The following is an 18,364-nucleotide window of genomic DNA, read 5'->3' on the forward strand; positions in this document are numbered from 1 at the left end:
TTTTTTTTTTTTTTTTTTTTTTTTTTTTATGAGACAGAGTCTCACTCACTCTGTTTGTTGCCCAGGCTAGAGTGCTGTGGTGCAATCTCAGCTCACTGCAACCTCTGCCTCTTGGGCTTAAGCGATTCCCCTCCTCAGCCTCCTGAGTGGCTGGGACTACAGACATGCGCCACCACACCTGGCTAATTTTTTGTATTTTTAGTAGAGACAGGGTTTCACCATGTTGGCCAGGCTGGTCTCGAACTCCTGACCTCAGGTGTTCTGCCTGCCTTGGCCTCCCAAAGTACTGGGATTACAAGTGTGAGTTGCTACGCCTAGCTAAAACACTTTCTTTAAGGGGTTTTGTTAGATAAGAGTATAAGCTGTAGCAAAGCTAATGATTACATTTGGAATAATGTTGTTATAAAGTAGAAGAAACATATTCCTTATTTATTTAATTATTCCAACATTTGTAATTCTGTGTCAGATAAGACAGGCAGAAGTGGTAGAAACAGAAACTCAGGAACCCCGAGTATGGCATACCAAGTGCTATTGGACAGAATCATTGAGCATCTTAGAGTCCTCGTCTTCTCTTATTAGAGAGTAGGCTCCAGAAGAACAAAGTTTGCATTCAGCCAGGGAACCAAACAGACAAATGTCTCAAACAGTATCTGGCACCTAGTAGATACATGGTAAATGCTTATTTAATAATCAGTATGTAAAATGAGAATAACACATGTGCCTTTCTGATGCTAAATTAAATAAAATAATAGGTAATTTAGCTCTTCAAATTGAAAATAATATTTTCACTGGAGAACTGCATGGTTTATGAGAATGATTGCTGCTCAGTACAGATCATAGCAGTTTAAAAAATGTTACTTTCTGTATAAAAATAAGTATTTTAGAAATGACATGCATACAGTGAGGCAAGAGCTCTTATTATATCAGTATAAACATAAGAGCAAGTCTCTAATTATAAGTTTTTGTCTATAAATGTTATCCACATTTAATGCAGTGATTGTGCTTGTTTTGTTCCTTAGCTTAAAAATAATGAGGAAGGTGATATGGCAATAGTGATGTATTTTTAATTATAATTTTATTTACTTTTCTCTCATTTGTTTAAATGCAATGTATTTTAATATTTTTATTTAGTTATACCATCCCAGAAGAAGGAGATATTTTGAAATTTAACTCCAAATTTGAATCTGGGAATCTGCGTAAAGTAATTCAAATTAGAAAGTAAGTCACTTAAGATTTTCTCATTTTGTATGTGCACAGATATTTTCCTAATTTTTATTAGATTTCTTTGTCTTCTGTTTTCAGAAATGAATATGATCTTATTCTGAATTCAGATATAAACAGCAATCATTACCATCAGTGGTTTTACTTTGAAGTGAGTGGAATTCGGCCAGGTGTTGCTTACAGGTTTAACATCATTAACTGTGAAAAGTCCAACAGTCAGTTTAATTATGGTAAGACAGTTTTCTTTCCCAATTGAGATGGCATGCAGGCATCTTAACTGTAGAAAAGAAGTTTTTTAAAAAAATTATCAACTTTAAAAAAATGTTTCAGTGTCTTGTTTTCTCTAGTTCTTAAAATTCAGGTGTTACGCAACATTTCAAATAGAGTCTGGTAACTCTATCTCAAATGTTGCAAGTCCTTTAAAGTGTAATGATTGATTTCATCCAAATTGAAGGCAACTAAAGGTTTACTAGTATCCTCCGATGGTGACATCTGATTGTGTAATTTTTCTTGATGGTGACATCTGATTGTGTAATTTTTCTTCTTTAGCCTGCTACTGTGGTATATTATGTTGATTTATTTTCGAATGTTGAATGAGACCTCCCCTTTTTTTTTTTTTTTGGAATAAACCCCACTTGGTTATTGTGTACAAATTGCTAATATTTTAAGAATTTTTTTATTTCTACTAATGAGGAATATTGGTCTATAGTTTTCTTTCTTTTCTTTTCTTTTTTTTTTTTTTTTTTTTGGGGGGGGGGTTTTGGTACTGTGTCTGCTTTTGGTATCATGGTATTACTGACCTCATGAAATTAGTTGGGAAGTGTTCCCGCCTCTTATTTGCTGGAAGCACTTGTGTAGCATTGGTGTTAATTTGTAAACTTTGATAGAATTCTGCAGTGAAACCATCTGAATCTGGAGATTCCTTTCTTGGTAATCTTTTACACTGGAAATAAAATTTCTTTTTTCTTTTTGAGATGGAGTCTCACTCTGTCGCTGAAGCTGGAGTGCAGTGGTGTGATCTCGGCTCACTGCAACCTGTCAGATTCAAGTGATTATCCTGCCTCAGCTCCCCTGAGTGGCTGAGACTACAGGTGCATGCCACCACGCCCAGCTAATTTTTGTATTTTTAGTAGAGATGGGGTTTTGCCATGTTGGCCAGTCTGGTCTCAGACTCCTGACCTCGAGTGATCCGCCTGCTTTGGCCTACCAAAGTGCTAGGATTACTGTGAGCCAGTGCACCATTAGAAATGAAATTTCTTTAATAGTTATTAGGGCTATACAAATTATGTCTTCTGTCTTGAGTGAGTTGTGGTAGTTTGTGCTTTTTAGGAATTGGTCCATTTCTTCTAAGTTGTTAAATGTATGTGCAGGGTTGTGGGTAGTATTCTCTTACTATCTTTTTGATTTCTGCAGGGTCTGTAGTGATAGCACCTAATTAATTCCTGTTAATGATAATTTTTTCCCTTTTTTTCTTTGTCAGTCTAACTTTAGAGCTTTATCAGCTTTATTGACTTTTTCATAGAACTAGTGTTTTGTTTCATTGGTTTTCTCTACTGTTTGTCTCATGAGACCATTAAAAAAAAAACTGAGTGTACCCACAAAACTTTAAAAAATATAGCCTCATTCAAGATTTTTGTGTTTAGTACTTTAATATATACAAAACTAAGAATTATTTGTAAAACACCTGATAGTCAAACATTATGGATGTGAAAAATAATATACTTGTATGAACTTAATATCAGCATTTTAAAATTGAATCATCAAGTTTCAAGTATTAATGTTATAATGGCAATCTTTTTGTGTAAAAGAAAAGAATTTTTTTTTTTTCTGGCATACAAGAAAACTTACATTGGGGCTTGAGAAGAACTGTATGTATGACAAGTTACAAAATCTCCAAGGTCTCAATCATTTGTTGGAAAAGATTGAAAAGCTTTTAACAACTGAGACATGAGAGCTATATCATCCATTTCATTTAAATCCTCTAAGTTGTTAAAAGCATGAATATGATAATGGTCTTTAAGGGGATATTTCTGAAAATTAATGATTTCAACCGTTGAAGGAGTCATTCCCAATGGTCGTTATTTATGTGGAAAATAGGATATTGTGTATTCTAGAATTACTTCACATGTATGAAAAAAAGCTTTTGTCAGATTCATTTATTTATGCAATAATTGTAGGAAGACTAGGTAGCATAATACCTGGTTTAGTTATAAACACTTTTCTAAGATTTTCAAATGGTTTAAGTAATTAATTTTTAAATGTTTTATCCTTTTAAATGTGTATATTTTGACTAAAAGTTGAGCAAGTATATTGATTTATGTGAATTGTGATAGGAATATTCTTGATATATTCTTTCACACTTTTTTGTGTGTGTGATTTTAAACTAATTATGGAATGTTATATTTCTCAGAAATATTTGTTAGCCTTAAGCTTTTAATTAACTTTAAAAGTTACCTTAATTGAAACTCATTCTAAGTATTATCAAAATAAGTAAAGAAACCTAGTGATTTCCCTATTTAACTGGTAATGATGCTATATACTATTTTTAGAGGATAAAAGAACAGTGAATTAAATATAATTTTATTTATATGTTGGGTGCTCCTTATGAGTAAAATATAAAGGCATATTTATTCCTGATATGATAGTCAATATAATTTTCAGAAGTGCTACAAGTATATTGCATTTTTACTAACTATATTTATTCACTTAAAAATAGAAACCATAACACTTTAATCTTTATTAAAAAATACAGTGTTTTAAATTAAATGTATACATTTTGGAGCAGTGCTTCTCTGTTTATTAAAAAAACCTATACCTTTATGTGATAGATAAAATAAATTTCTCTGGTGTCATTTGAAATTTTAAAATGAATAAAATTCTTTAATTAAAACTAATTCAAAGCAGTGGGACAGATGGCTGCTTTATTTTTAAATTTCCTCTCCTTCTTCCCCCTTCTTCTTTGGATATTCTTGCATGTATATCACACTTTCCAAACTCACTATGTAGTGAATTTGGAAAACAGAATGGTGTTAAGAAGAAAATAAAACCATTGACAATGCATCATCCAGAGATAATCACTTTAACATTTGTTGCTTCTTACCAGCCTTTTTTATAATGCAATGTATGATTTCTGCATACATATAGTTATGCATTTATTTTTTAAAAATAAGACTCATAACCCATGCAATTTCATATTCTGTATTTTAATCAAATTTTATGTTACCAACATTTTCTTTCTGGTTATTAAATATTCCTGTGAAACAGTTTTAGGAGACATCCAATAGAAGTACTATAATTTGTTTATCCAAACCTTTCTTTGTAAGACAGTTAAGTTGTTTCTAATTATTTTCTTTTTAAAATATTGCTGAGATAAATATTATTATACACGGATATATATGTTTATAATTCATAGAAGTACCAGTATGCCAGGTAAAATGCATGTTTTTCTGATGATAAAACAGTACATATTTAATACAGGAAAGTAAGTAAATTAAAAACAGTTTAAAGAACAAACTTTAGAATGAGAGCATCCAAAAAAAAATTCTTTAACATTTTGTTATCTGTTCTTAAACTTATTCACATTCACATAATTTTTAAATTAAATTTTACTCTTTTACAGATCTGGGATTACAGTATGAAAGCTTATATGTAACACTACATTTTTAAAAACTACACAATAATTTGTAAAAAAAAATAATTTCCCCATGTCCGTTAAATATTATTCAGCAGCATCGTTAGTAGTGTCTGTGTAATAGTCTGTTGAGTAAGGTACAATAAATGACTTGAATGATAACAGATTGAAGATTTAAGTCTTTCTCCACATTTCAAAATTATAAGCTGTCTTGCAGTAGATACCCTTAATTATTTGTTTTCATATATGTTTCTGATTATTGCCTTGAATTCCTAGAAGTTGGATTTCTCAAAGAGGATGAACATATGTTGCTGAAGACTAGGGAAATTGGGTACTACAGTGCTGGTGGAAGTATTAAATTAGTTCAGCCTTTTTGAAGTGCATTTGATCGTATGTTTTCAGTGTTTATATTTAACAGCACCCATCCGGATTTATTTTAGTATTTTCTGTGAATTGGGATTTAACTTAATCCTATTCTGAGTGGTTAAGTAACTACAACTAAATTCATTCTCCAAGAAGTTTTAAAATGTTGTTGATGAATTTATTGAATTGTTAGACATTTCACATTTACAACTGTGTACCTGATCCACTAATGAAAGAAAGGTACAAAATATCATTCAGAAGCCACTAAACATTGTTGCTCTGGTTTGGCTGTTACAGACAATGGTCAGGTTAGTAAAAACGGATTAGAACCTGATTGATAAAGCGTCACCATAACTTGCTTATACTTCTTTACTTTTTGAATTTGAATTCAATTATTTTGACCTCTTGGTCATGTGTCCCCTTTGGTTTGAAACACCACAGCTCTCATAATCTATGGTCCTGCATACACACTAGTATATGTTTTGGGGTTTTTTTGTTGCTCTGGTACCACTGTGTTTCTAAATTACCTTGACTTTAAAACATAATCTAATATCCTGTGGTTTTCAAAAGCAACTTAAAGACTTTTTCTACCTATTTTTTCTGAATAGTTTATTCGGAATATGATTCACAGTAATTGTATCAAATACCAAATATTTCCATTGGATTAAATTTGTAGAATAGTTTGGGAGAGACAATTTTTTTATATCCAGTCTTACTACTAAGGAACATGATGTTTTGTTTTGTTGATTCAAATTTTGTTATGCCTTCACCTTTTTAGTTTTCATTTTGTATTTCTGTTTACCTTTGTTTCTGTTGTGAAAGAGTACTTCTATTTTTAAATACTGCTTTTATTGATTTTTATATATTTACTTGAAAATTAACCTTCTTACTGAACTTTTTATTAGTTCTTATAGTTTCTGAGTTGGTACTTTGGATTTTCTTGATAGATACCTAGAATTTCTGTGATTCATAGCTATATTGTATATATTTCATTGTTTTTGAATAGAATTTTGAGAATGTTTAAAATGAAAAGGATACATTGGACATCCTTGTATTTTATTTTAACTTTAATGGGAATGCTGCTAGTATTTACATTAAGCATATTCTTGTTTTGATATTCGTATTTTTTCTATTTCTAAAAATAGAAATCTATTTTTTTAAAAATCAGATTTTTCAATATTTTTGCATTTATCAATGAATGTAATGTGACCATATTACTCTATAACCTCTGCATGTGTTGTATTATATTAATAATATTCCTGTTATTAAGCCACCCTTGGATTTTAGAAATAAATCAGCTTGGTCATGTGAATTGATCTTTTATGATTCAGCTATTTTTGATTTGTCACAATTTTGTTAAAAGTTTTCATCATAAATTAGACAAATCAGTTTCCTTTTTGGAGAACTATCTTTCTTTAGTTTTGGAAGGAGGCTGATCTTACTCTGAACACTTAAATGTAAAGGCTTTTATTTTTCCACCCTGTGTTCTGGAGCAGTTTAAATAACATAATGTTTTAATGAAATTTGCACAAAAAAAAAAATCCCTCTAAAATTGTCTGATTTTGTACCCTTTAATTGGATGAGAAGAGTTTTCTATAACTCAGTCTAGACTAGTTTTCTATTTTTTGTTGAGTGAGTCTTGATAATTTGTATCGTATGTTTTTATGTAAGTGACATTTAGATTTTAAAAATTTAGTAGCAGAAGTTTGTGTATGCTATGTGCAATATGTAGATTTGCTTATTCTCTTGGTTTGTTTTTTTCCCATATTTTGATACTTAAAACTTAACTTTGTTTTGTTGTTTTATAATTTTACAAAGCCGGTTTTATTCATTATTTATTTTGGAAGTTTTTTTGCTTATTAATTTCTTCCCTTACCTCTCTGTGGGTTGATTTTTTTTTTCCTTTTCTAACTTCTAATTTGTTAAATTTATTTTTGTCTGTTTATCAGAGTATTTAAGTTTCAAATTTTCTCTTTATTATAACTTAGTTCTGTATTTCCCACCCAATTTTAATATTAAGATCTCCTTGTTATTTTTTGTATTACTTGTAATTTTATGTAATGTTGGTATCCTTTAGATTAGAATTATTTAGGCAAGAATTTATATTTTAGTTGGTTGAATTATTTTTGTGAAGACTTTTCTCATTACTTTCAAATTTTAATCCATTTTGTTCACAGATGTGGAATTTATGATGTACAGTAATTTTTTGTGACTTAATATGTATCTGGTCAGTTTTTGTGTTCATGCGCACTTGGAAAATAATAGTCATCCTTCATAGGCAGCATAATTTAACATACATTGTTTAGTGAAGAGAAAAAAGCAACTTTTTCTTCCTACTACGTACAGTACTTCTAACACTTCTGTGGCCAAATGTGTGGGGATTTTCTCCACACATTCCAGTTCTTCTATTCTCCAGACACCAACTGGGTGTCGTTCCTACAATTTAGTTAGGATACAAACTGCCTGGAGTTAGTGCAGACCTCGAGGATTAAGGACTCAAGTCTCCCAAGACTGCTTTTCACTTCAGATGCCAGTCAAAAGTAGTGGGTCCCCAGGTTATTATACTTCTCTCTGATTTGGTTACAAACAGGGGTTCCTATAACCCTCCTCTCTTTGATAATTTGCTATTTTGCCAGCTCACAGGACTCAGGGAAACACTGAATTACAATTCCCAGATTATTACAAAGGATATGATTTAAGGATTCAGATGAATAGCCAGATGAATAACTAGGTCCAGTAGGGTCCCACATACAGGAGCTTTTTTCCCCACGAGTTGGAGTGCACCACTCTTCTGGCATGTGGATTCCTTCACCACTCAGAAGCTCTCTGAATCCTGTGCTTTGGAGATTTTTATGGAGGCTTTATCACGTAGACATGATTGATTATTAACTCAGTTTCTAGCTCCTTTCCTTTCCCTTCAGGCTAGAGTTTGGGACTGAAAGTTCCAAGCTTCTTATCATGGCTTGGTCTTTTTGGTGACCAGTTCCCATCAAGGAGTACACCAAGAGCTGCCTCATTGGAATAGAAGTTGTTTCTATCACCAGGGAAATTCTAAGAGATTTAGATGCTCTTTGTCAGGAAGTGGGGTCAAAGACAAAATAGTAGAATGAAAGATACTCCTGGCACCTCCACTGCTTAGGAAATGACAATGATTTTAGGAGCTCTGTGCCAGGAACTAGAGGAGTAGAGACTAATATGTATAAGTATAGAGAGATTTCTTATTATTTCATATTTGGCCGGGCACAGTGGCTCACGCCTATAATCCCAGCACTTTGGGAGGCTGAGGTGGGTGAATCACAAGATCAAGAGTTCCAGACCAGCCTGACCAACATGGTGAAACCCTGTCTCTACTAAAAATACAAAAACTTAGCTGGGTGTGGTGGCATGCGCCTGTAATCCTAGCTATTCAGGAGGCTGAGGCAGGAGAATCACTTGAACTCAGGAGGTGGAGCTTGCAGTGAGCTGAGATTGTGTCGTTGCACTCCAGCTTGGGTGACATAGGGAAATTCTGTCCCCTTCAAAAACAAATATTATTTTATATTTAATATTACACATCTACTTCCTATATCCTTGTTTATTTTTTGCCTTCTCTAGCTGCTTAAGACTTAAAAATACTTCTTTTAGTTATGTAGTGTTTCTGTTAAGCCTTCATTTAGAAAAATATTTTTTTCTATTTTAATTTGGTGTTACTTGGCACATAGAATTTTGTAAGCTTTCCGTGTTCCTTTTTGTATATACCCTTTAATGGTATAAAACTATCACATTTCTCTCACTCAGCATCTTTCTTTGCTTGACGTATCCTTGCTTTTTTTTTCATAAATAGAGGTTGAATTTTGTTGTTTGACCATTTGTTTTAATGGACGATTTTAACTATTTAAAATTCTTACAATTGATGTTTTTGGATTTTTTTTTTGCTTCCTATTTTTTATACTTCTTTATTGTTTTTTTTATTTATTTAGTGTGACACTTACTTTAGCTGTGGAATCCAAAATGTAAAATGCAAAAAAAAAAAAAAAAAAAAGCCCCAAACCACAAGATACAGATCACGAGGCATATTCTGCATTGGATTTTTCAGTGTTGCTCCATCTGCCTTAACTTTAATAGGGGATTCCTTCTAGATTCTGATGAGAAGTTGTCTGTTGTGAGTTTTCTTTTTATTTCCATGTATTTGTAAGTATTTAACTAGGTTGTTAGTAGAAGCTATGGGAACTGTTTAGGTAGATGTAATATTTTATTAAACTTATCTTTAGATTTGTTAGATCAGTACAACATAAAGCAAATCTTGGTTTGTCTTAACATCAACATAATTAAAAGAAAGGGACCAATATTTTGGTAAACTAGAATTTAACATTGTAAGCAATTATAGCTAGCAATAATTCATTTTAAAGTTGGAGCCTGATGACCAAAGAAAATATTTGCAGTGGGAACTTGTTCATCTGGAAGTATTTATTTGTCATACATGATTGAAATGAGGAAGTAGTATTAGTTAGGAGAGTATTTATTGTCTGTAATTTTTTTTTTTTTTTTTTTTTTGGTTGGGGCTTGCCGGTTCGGGGACTATTTAAGTGTTAGATTCCAGAAAATGTGCCCAATAGAGGTCTTGTTCTTTGGCAGTATCTCCAAAAAGGAACAGGCTTTTGCTTCTCTTTTAAGTTGCCCCTTTCTTTGAGCTTTTAAGTTGCTTCTCTTTTAAGTTGCCCTTTTCTTTGAGCTTTTTAAAAGTGATTCTGTTGAATACTTAATGTTCACAAGTGAATGATCTTAAAATTAAGCAGTTTTAAAATGTTTATGTTTCCTACCATATTTTTAATTGTAAAAAGAATACTGCCTTTGGAATACTGAATTTGAGAATGTATGTTGCTGAATAGTAGTGCTGTATCTGTTTCAATCCATCACACCCTCTTGCCCCCCATTACTTAGAAAGGATTTGCTGAAATCACCACTAGATGGCAGTCTTGCATTTTAATGACTTGGAGCTTCAGTACAAAGCTTCTCTTTCACCCTCTCTCCATCTTTGTGTCGCTCAGATATACTGTATGAGGATTTTCAACTACCTTCTTACATAGATTGAACACGTTTGGAACCAGGCAATAAAGTAGAATTTTGGAGTCTAGTGTGTAGCAAATGTACCCCTTTGCCCACATTAGTTGTTTCATATCTTTTCTGCCTCTCTAGAATGGTTTAGTCCCCCTGACAAAATGTATGTTCCTCATACATTTTTACATTGGGTGCTCCTTACAGTTTTATATTATTTAGGTGTGTGGCTTTCCTACATTTCCTTTTTTCTCTTTGTAATTAGTATTTTACATTGAGGTACTTTGAGATTATCAAAATATCTTGTTCCTTCTCAAGCTTTTAATTTATATCAATATAGACTTGGTTTCCTATTTGACTCTGTGAGTTATAATTTGTTGCTATCATTATTTATTTTGATATTCAAATTGCCCAGAATTTGGCCAGTTGGATACTATACATGCTGGTGTGCGTGCCCTTTTGAGATATCCCCACCATTCCTTATGGGTGCCCTTGCTTTTTGGCACAACAAGATGCTTAAGGCCCATCTTGCCTTTCCCTGCCCCAGAATGAAATCTGCCATTTCTTCAAAGAGTGCCGTTTTGCTTTAGTGGAGAATGGTGTTTAAAAAACAAATCTGTATGCTTGGTATACACTTTGCTATTGGGTTTTTACTGTTTACAGACTATCTCAATGGACAGTTAGGGAGTATATTTAATACGTAATATTTACACAGAAATTTACATTTTTAGTGTTTTCCATATTTGTATGTACATGTTTATGTGTGTGTATATATAATCACATGCACACACACACACACACGCCCCATGAGGTTATACTTTAACTTTCAAGTGAATAACACAGGCTTTGTTCTTGTTTTCTTTCCATATTTACAACTTTCTTCTCCAACATAGATAATTTTGGGCCCTATTAACTTATTTGATCAATTCCAGTTTATGTAACAATCTCCCTGGTGTCTATTTGAACAGATGCCTTCCTCCACCCTACTGAGGGTCTGATATCCCAAATCGGTCTTCCTTCCATCCTCCTACATGGGTATCTTCCTTGTTGTTTTTTGATTTTGCTTGTAATTTCTGGTTTTAGAATGCTGTGATCAGAGAGTTTGTAATATTTCTATTTTGTGAAATTTACTGTTGTTTTCCTTATTGTTGTTTTCCTTGTGATGTATTATCAGTTTTTATGACTGTATTGTGCTATTGAGAAGATACATTCTTTATATCTTCTTATATTATATCTTGATAAATTATCATCAAATTCCAAGCAAAGAAGGATATCTTTGCTTAAAATTTGCTAGTAATATATTGTCATATATATTATCAATTTTTATGAACGTATCATGTGTTATCGAGAAGATATAAAGAATATATCTTCTTCACATAAGATATATTTTTTACCTGTATCAGGATGAGATATTTGATATTTAGATGTAAAATTTGCCATATTGATTATGTTATTTGGTTCTCTATGTTTTATTTTTTTGTTCGATTGATTCATCTAATTCTGAGTAGTGTTTTGAAGGCTGTATCAATAGTATGTCACTGCCGATTTCTGCTTATATCTTCTGTAATTTCTGCTTTATGTAGGAGATTGATCTTATTGGATGCATTGATATTAAGTATTATTATATTTTCATTATGAACTGTGACTTTGTCATTATAAAGTTACTCCTTTCTCTCATTAAATATTTTTTGTTCTAAAATCTACTTTAAGGATTTCAACCCTGATTTTAATGTTCCATTTGCCCTCTATATCTTTGCTTACTTTACTACTTATAAACAATTTTAAAGTGTGTTATATTCTGTCTTCTAGTAATGCTGAAGGGCCTGGGTTATGTGTGGTTTTATTTATGCTACTTATTGAATTTATTTATTTCTTCTTTGGTCAGGATGAAAAATCAAATTGTGAGACTGGAGGATAATGGCATCCACCTGAATCTGAATCTGAAATCACAGCTGTAATAATAGACATGTTAGAAGCATGTATTTTTTTTCTACATAGAGTCACTGAATACAAATAACATGCAGCTTATGATAGGTGCCTTCAGGTTTTTTGAGCTCCACTTTAAACTTTTCTTGTTCTCCTCATCTGTTAAATGAGTGTGTTAACATCAACTCCAACATTTTACAAATCTATGATTTATAGTTTGTTAATGATTAGGACCTGAAACACCTCATCTTTCTTTGTATTTGCACATAATACTGACCATGTCCTCAATAAAACTTTGGCCTTTACTTGGATGTTATTAGGGACCAGTACCATTGGATATTACTCTGGTAATTTAATATTTTGATTATCTATATTTGAGGCAAAAGATTGACAGTTTTAAACATACTTGTTTTATGTACCTGAAGGTTTATTCTTTGGCTAATGAATAAATTAGTTACTCAGATATCGGCTTTCTGTTACTATATCAGGTTGTGTAGACTTATTTATTGAGTCTGAGTTTACCTCATTTGATTTGATTCTTGCTGGGGCAACTTACTTTGTCCAAATGGTTTTTGTTACTGTCAGAATATCCAAGTACAGCTAACTTCACAGTGACCAAAATTTAATATGATAATTTTAAATGTGATATAAGAACATACTGTTTTAAATGTAATGTAGGAATAATTGTTTTTTATAACATGAGAACACATAAGAGAAATCTGAAGTGCCCTTTGGCCTCAGCTGGAACCTTTCACTGCTTTATATGGTTGATTAAAAAATTGTTACATAATATTTGTACATATTGATGGGGTATATGTGATATTTTATAACATGTATAGAACGTATAATGATCAAGTCAGGGTATTTAGGATATAGATCACCTTGATTATTGATCATTTCTATATGTTAGAAATATTTTAAATCCTCTCATCTAGCCATTTTGAAATATACAATATATTGTTACTGATAGTCACCTGACTGTACTATTGAACCTTAAAACTTCTTTAACTATATGTTTACACTCATTAACCAACCTCCCTTCATCCCCTCATCCCTCCCACACACCTGCCTCAGCCTTTTTGTCTATTATTTTACTTTCTACTTTTATGAGATCAACTTTTTTAGCTTCCATATATAAGTGAGGACATGCAATATTTGTCTTTCTTTGCATGGTTTATTTCACTTGACATAATGACTTCCAGTTCCATCCAGTTGCTGCAAAGGACATGATTTCATTTTTTTATGGCCACATTTTGGATGTGCCATAAAAAATGTATTTTTTTGTGTATATATATCATATTTTCTATATTCATCCATTGATGGATGCTGAGGTTGATTCATATCTTTACTGTTGTAAATAGTGCTACAGTAAACATGGGGCGGGTGTTGGTATCCCTTCAATATACTGATTTCCTTTACTTTGAATAAATATCCAGCAGTGGGATTGCTGGATCTTATGTTGTTCTATTTTTAGTTTTTTGAGAAATTTTTGTACTGTTTACATAGTGGCTACACTAATTTACATTTCCACCAACAGTGTATAAGAGTTCTCTTTTCTCCACCTCCTCACTAGCATCTGTTACTTTTTCCCCCCTTTTTAATAGTAGCCATTCTAACTGGGGTAAGATGGTATCTCATTGTAGTTTTGATTTGCATTTCCCTGATGAGTAGTGATGTTGAACATTTTTTCATATGCCTGTTGGCAATTTGTGTATCTTCTTTTGAGAAATGTCTATGTCCTTTGCCTACTTTTTAATAAGATTATTATGATTAGTTTTTACTGTTGAGTTGTTTGAGTTCCTTGTATATTTTCGATACTAATCCTTTGTCGGATAGTTTGTAAATATTTTCTTCCATTCAACAGGTTGTTTCTTCACTCTTTGATTGTTTCCTTTTATTAGAGAGTTTGGTCAATTTACATTTCATTGTTATTGATAGGTAAGGACTTACTCCTGCTATTTTGTTGTTTTCTAATTGTTTTGTGGTCTTCTCTTCCTTCCTTCTTTCTTTCCTGTCTTCCCTTTTGTGAAGGTGATTTTCTCAGGTGATAAGTTTTAATTTCTTATTTTTTTTTTTATTTTCTGTGTATCTGTTGTAGGTTTTTTGAGATTACTGCAAGGCTTGCAAATAACGTTTTGTAACCCTTTACTTTAAACTGATGACACCTTAACATGGATTGCAAAAACAAATTAACAAACAAGCAAAAAGAAAACTGCTAAAAACTCTATACTTTAACTTCATCACCTCTCACTTTTTGACTCTCTGTTGTTTTTATTTATACCTTATTATTCTGTGCCTGGAAAAGTTGTATTATTATTTTTGATAGGTTCATCTTTTAGTCTTTCTACTCAACATATGAGTAGTTTACTCACCACAATTATAGTATTATAATATTCTGTGTATTTCTATGTAGTTATTAGTTTACCATTGAATTTTGTACTTTCAGGTGGTTTCTTATTGCTCATTAATGTCCTTTCAGAATGAAGAACACCGTTTAGCATCTCTTGTAGGACAGGTCTGGTGTTGATGAAATCCCTTAGCTTTTATTTGTCTGGGGAAGTCTTTATTTCTTCTTCATGTTTGAAGGATATTTTCAGTGGATGTACTTACTATTCTAGGATCAAAGCTTTTTTCCTTCAGTGCTTTAAATATGTCATGCCGCTTTCTTGTGACTTGTAAGGTTTCTACTGAAAAGTCTGCCACCAGATATATTGGATCCCCTTTTCATGTTTCTTTCTCTTGCTTTTAGGATCCTTTCTGTGTCATTGGCCTTTAGGAGTTTGATTATTAAATGGCTGGAGGTAGTCTTTGACTTAAATCTGCTTGGTGTTCTATATGCTTCTTGTTTGAATGTTGATACCTTTCTCTAGATTTGGAAAGTTCTCTGATATTATCCCTTTGAATAAACTTTTTACTCCAATCACTTTCTTTATCTCCACGTGGTCACTGCTGGTGTACTGAAGATGTGTGGTGGGAGCAATTCAAGATTGTCTTTCCTACACTCTTCAGTGCATTTCCTTGGTATGATTGCTCACCTGATTTTTGATTCATACAAAGGTGTTTTCTTGGGTGGATAGTTGTTCAATTTGGTGTTAATATTGTGGGGTTTCGAGTAGGGGGTGGTGATCACTGGAGGCATCTATTTGGCCATGTTGTTCTGCCCCTCAGCGATTTATTTTGCTAAATAGGTTTACTTTTCCTCACATCTCCTCTTTGCTTCCTATAGCACCAAAAAAATTGAATATGTGTTTGCTTTGTGGTGTGCCATATGTCATGTAGGCTTTGTTCATTCTTTTTTGTTCTTTTTCTCTTTATTTTTGTCTGACTGGGTTATTTGAAAAGACCTATCTTTAAGTTCTGAAATTCTGTCCTCTGCTTTAGTCTATTGTCAAAGCTCTTTAATATATTTTTTCTATTATTCGATGAATATTCTTCAGTTCCAGTATTTGTTTGGCTTTTTAAAAAATGGTATCCATTTTGTTGGTAAGTTTTTCCCTTATTTTCTGAATTGTTTTTCTGATTTCTTTGTATTGTTTTTCCGTGTTCTCTTATATCTTACTGAACGTCTTTGATATCATTATTTTGAATTATTTTTCCAGCATTTCATGTATTTCTTTCTCATTGGAATCTGTTGCTGGAGAATTATTGGTTGCTTTGGAGGTGTCATATTTTCTTGTTTTTTCGTGTTTCTTGTGTCCTTGTATTATTATTGGCACATCTGGTGTAGCAGTCACATATTTCAATTTTTTTGATTTACTTTCATAGGGGAGGACTTTTTTCTGAAGGCATGTTTATAATATTGGCTGGGTAGGGCACTGTAGCTTTGATTCTGGGTGCATGCAGTAATGTAGTCCCTATATGATTTCTGTGGCTGTAAACAGTGTCAGTGGTTTCTGTAATTTCTTCAGTGTAATTTCTTAGGGTATAGTTGTTAGGGGTGGCTGTGGTGAAGTTTTGCTGGGAATGGGGATGCCGGGTGGGCCAGTCCTTGGGCACTAGTGGCGGCAACAGCAGGCCAAAGACTCCTGTCCTTAGGACCCAGCATGAAGTGTGCTAGCACTGGTGTTAGTGAGTCTAAGAGGGCCAGTTCTTGGGCCTCCATGCAGCTTGCTCAGATGCTAGCAGTTGCAGCTTTGGGCCAGATAGGTGGGTAGGTCCTTTGGCTCCTGAGCAGCAGGCATAGCATTAGTGATGGCAGGATCAGTCAGTGGTGGGATAACCCTTTGCCTCCTGAGCAGTCTTTGCTAGTGTTGGTGGTGGCTGTGACAGGCTGGGTGGTCCAGTCCCCAGACCCGCAGGTGGTGTGTGTGGGTGTGTGCCAACTGTGGTAGTAGTGGCAAGCGAGGTGGCCCATCCTCAGACTCCTGGGAGGAGTGCTCAGGTGCCAGCAGTGGTTGACATGGCTGAGAGATCCCCAGACTCCCAGGTGGTATGCTCTGGTGTTGGGGATGGGGTAGAGCCACGCCAGGTAGGCCTGTCTTCAGGCCCCTTCCAAGTGATTTATAGGGGCTCTGGCTGTAACGAGGAGGGCTGGGGTGATCCAAAGGCTCCCCCGAGAGTGTTTGAGTGGGGCAGCAGCAGTACTGGTGCCCTCAGGGCACTTGCAAATGCACCCCAGCCTTGCTGCTAGGGATTGCTGAGCTGCTATCAGCGGCAGCAACTGCAGGCAGGTGGCTGGGGAGTGTGCGCCTTGGCCCCAAGCTATAGCTGGGTACCTGGGAGCCTGTTTTCAGGGTATGTGTTAATGTAGGGTGACCACACTGCTAAGGGTGATAGAGTTGCTGCCAGGGGCTTGTGCTTTGGCCCCAGTGGCAGCGGTCAGCAGTGGTGGTTGCTGCGGGTAGGGGAGCCTGTCCTCTGGGCATGTGCAAATGCATGACAGCTTGCTGTGGGGAGGTGGGGTGTCTGCCAGTGTCTCTTACTTAGGTCTCAGTGGCAGCAGCCTATGGCATTGGTGGCTGTGTGTTGGGGAGGCAGGGGCTGTTGGGCCTCAGGGCAGGATGCAGTTGAGTGGGAGCTGGGTTCTCAAAACCATGCCAGTACTCTTGCTGCTTAGGTCACACTCCACCTGAGCTCACTCTCTCAAACAATGCCTTCATGCAGTCTCAGAGTGGCTCCCTGTGTTAGTCTCAGGACATGTGAGGATGGAGGGGCTTTGCCCTGGGGCTAGGACTGGAGGAGTCTGTAGTGCCCACGTGGACTACTGAGAATCTCACTTACCCTTTTCCTGTACTGGGAAGCCTCCCTGGGCTCCTGGCCAAGTAGCCTGCCTGCCTTCCCTCTTTTCTTGTCTTAGGTATTCTTGTTACTTCTCTGTTGAATTTCAGTGTTCTCTCTTAGATGATCAATTTGAAGTGTGATTATCTACTCACTTTTTTGCTGCTGCTTTGTGGAGGAGGTAAGTGCAGATGCCTCTAGTCAGCCATCTTGAAGTGCCTCCTCTGTCTCCTGTGGTCACTATTAAAACGATTATAATGAGCTTTGTGTTATGGTGAGTTTTATGTGAGTGGAGGGAGTCAAAACTTCAGATTGAAGCTGCTCACTGAGTCCCAGGAAGGAATCAGGAAGGCAGACTTATTTTATATGTACCAGTGAAATTTCTGAGTTTCAAGTATAAAGAGAAAATTTTAGCATGCTTCTACTTTAGAAGAATAGGTTACTTAAAAGGAAATGATGATAATAATAACACCAGCAGCTAACAGTCATTGAATATTTATCACATACCAGGCCGTGTTCTAAGTGATAACACGTGATAGTTTTCATGCACACAACAACCAACCCTATGAAGTTGTCACCCTCATTTTACAGAAGAGAAAACAGGGGCATAGAGTGGTTAATAGTCAGCCCAGGATCATGCATCTGGCATGTGATAAAGTTGGAATTCAAACCCAGGAAGTTTGGTTGCAGATTGCATGCTCTTAATCATCATATTTTTCTGTATATTTAAAACATTAAACTAGTATTGGACTGCTCATCTGTAGCACTGGAAGCTGGTAGACATCCAAATGTCTTTTGAAGAATCTGTAAATTGTTTGTCACTGCTAACAAACTGCATGTCAGTGTTTATAAGAATTCAGAAAATATACAGAGTGAAGATCTGTCTCAAAAACAATAATTCAGAAAATATGCTATCTGATCTTTCTTTTTTTTTTTTTTTTTTTTTTTTTTTTTTTTTTTTTTTTTTTTTTT

The 18,364-nt window shown here is 34.3% G+C and overlaps 1 protein-coding gene across 3 annotated transcripts in view; it reads left to right on the forward strand.

Moving 5' to 3' along the window:
• AGTPBP1 (ATP/GTP binding protein 1) overlaps positions 1-18,364 on the forward strand; it is a 91,126-nt gene that overhangs the window by 24,281 nt on the left and 48,481 nt on the right. For all 3 annotated transcript variants that reach the window (XM_032290789.1, XM_032290790.1, XM_032290791.1), the window contains 2 exons: positions 1,132-1,218; positions 1,303-1,451. In XM_032290789.1, the coding sequence (XP_032146680.1) occupies positions 1,132-1,218; positions 1,303-1,451 (236 nt within the window). The remainder of the gene's footprint in view (positions 1-1,131; positions 1,219-1,302; positions 1,452-18,364) is intronic.

Source organism: Sapajus apella, unplaced genomic scaffold, assembly GCF_009761245.1.
Source record: "Sapajus apella isolate SASKATOON/1434 unplaced genomic scaffold, GSC_monkey_1.0 scaffold24, whole genome shotgun sequence".
In the NCBI taxonomy this organism is placed as follows: Eukaryota; Metazoa; Chordata; class Mammalia; order Primates; family Cebidae; genus Sapajus; species Sapajus apella.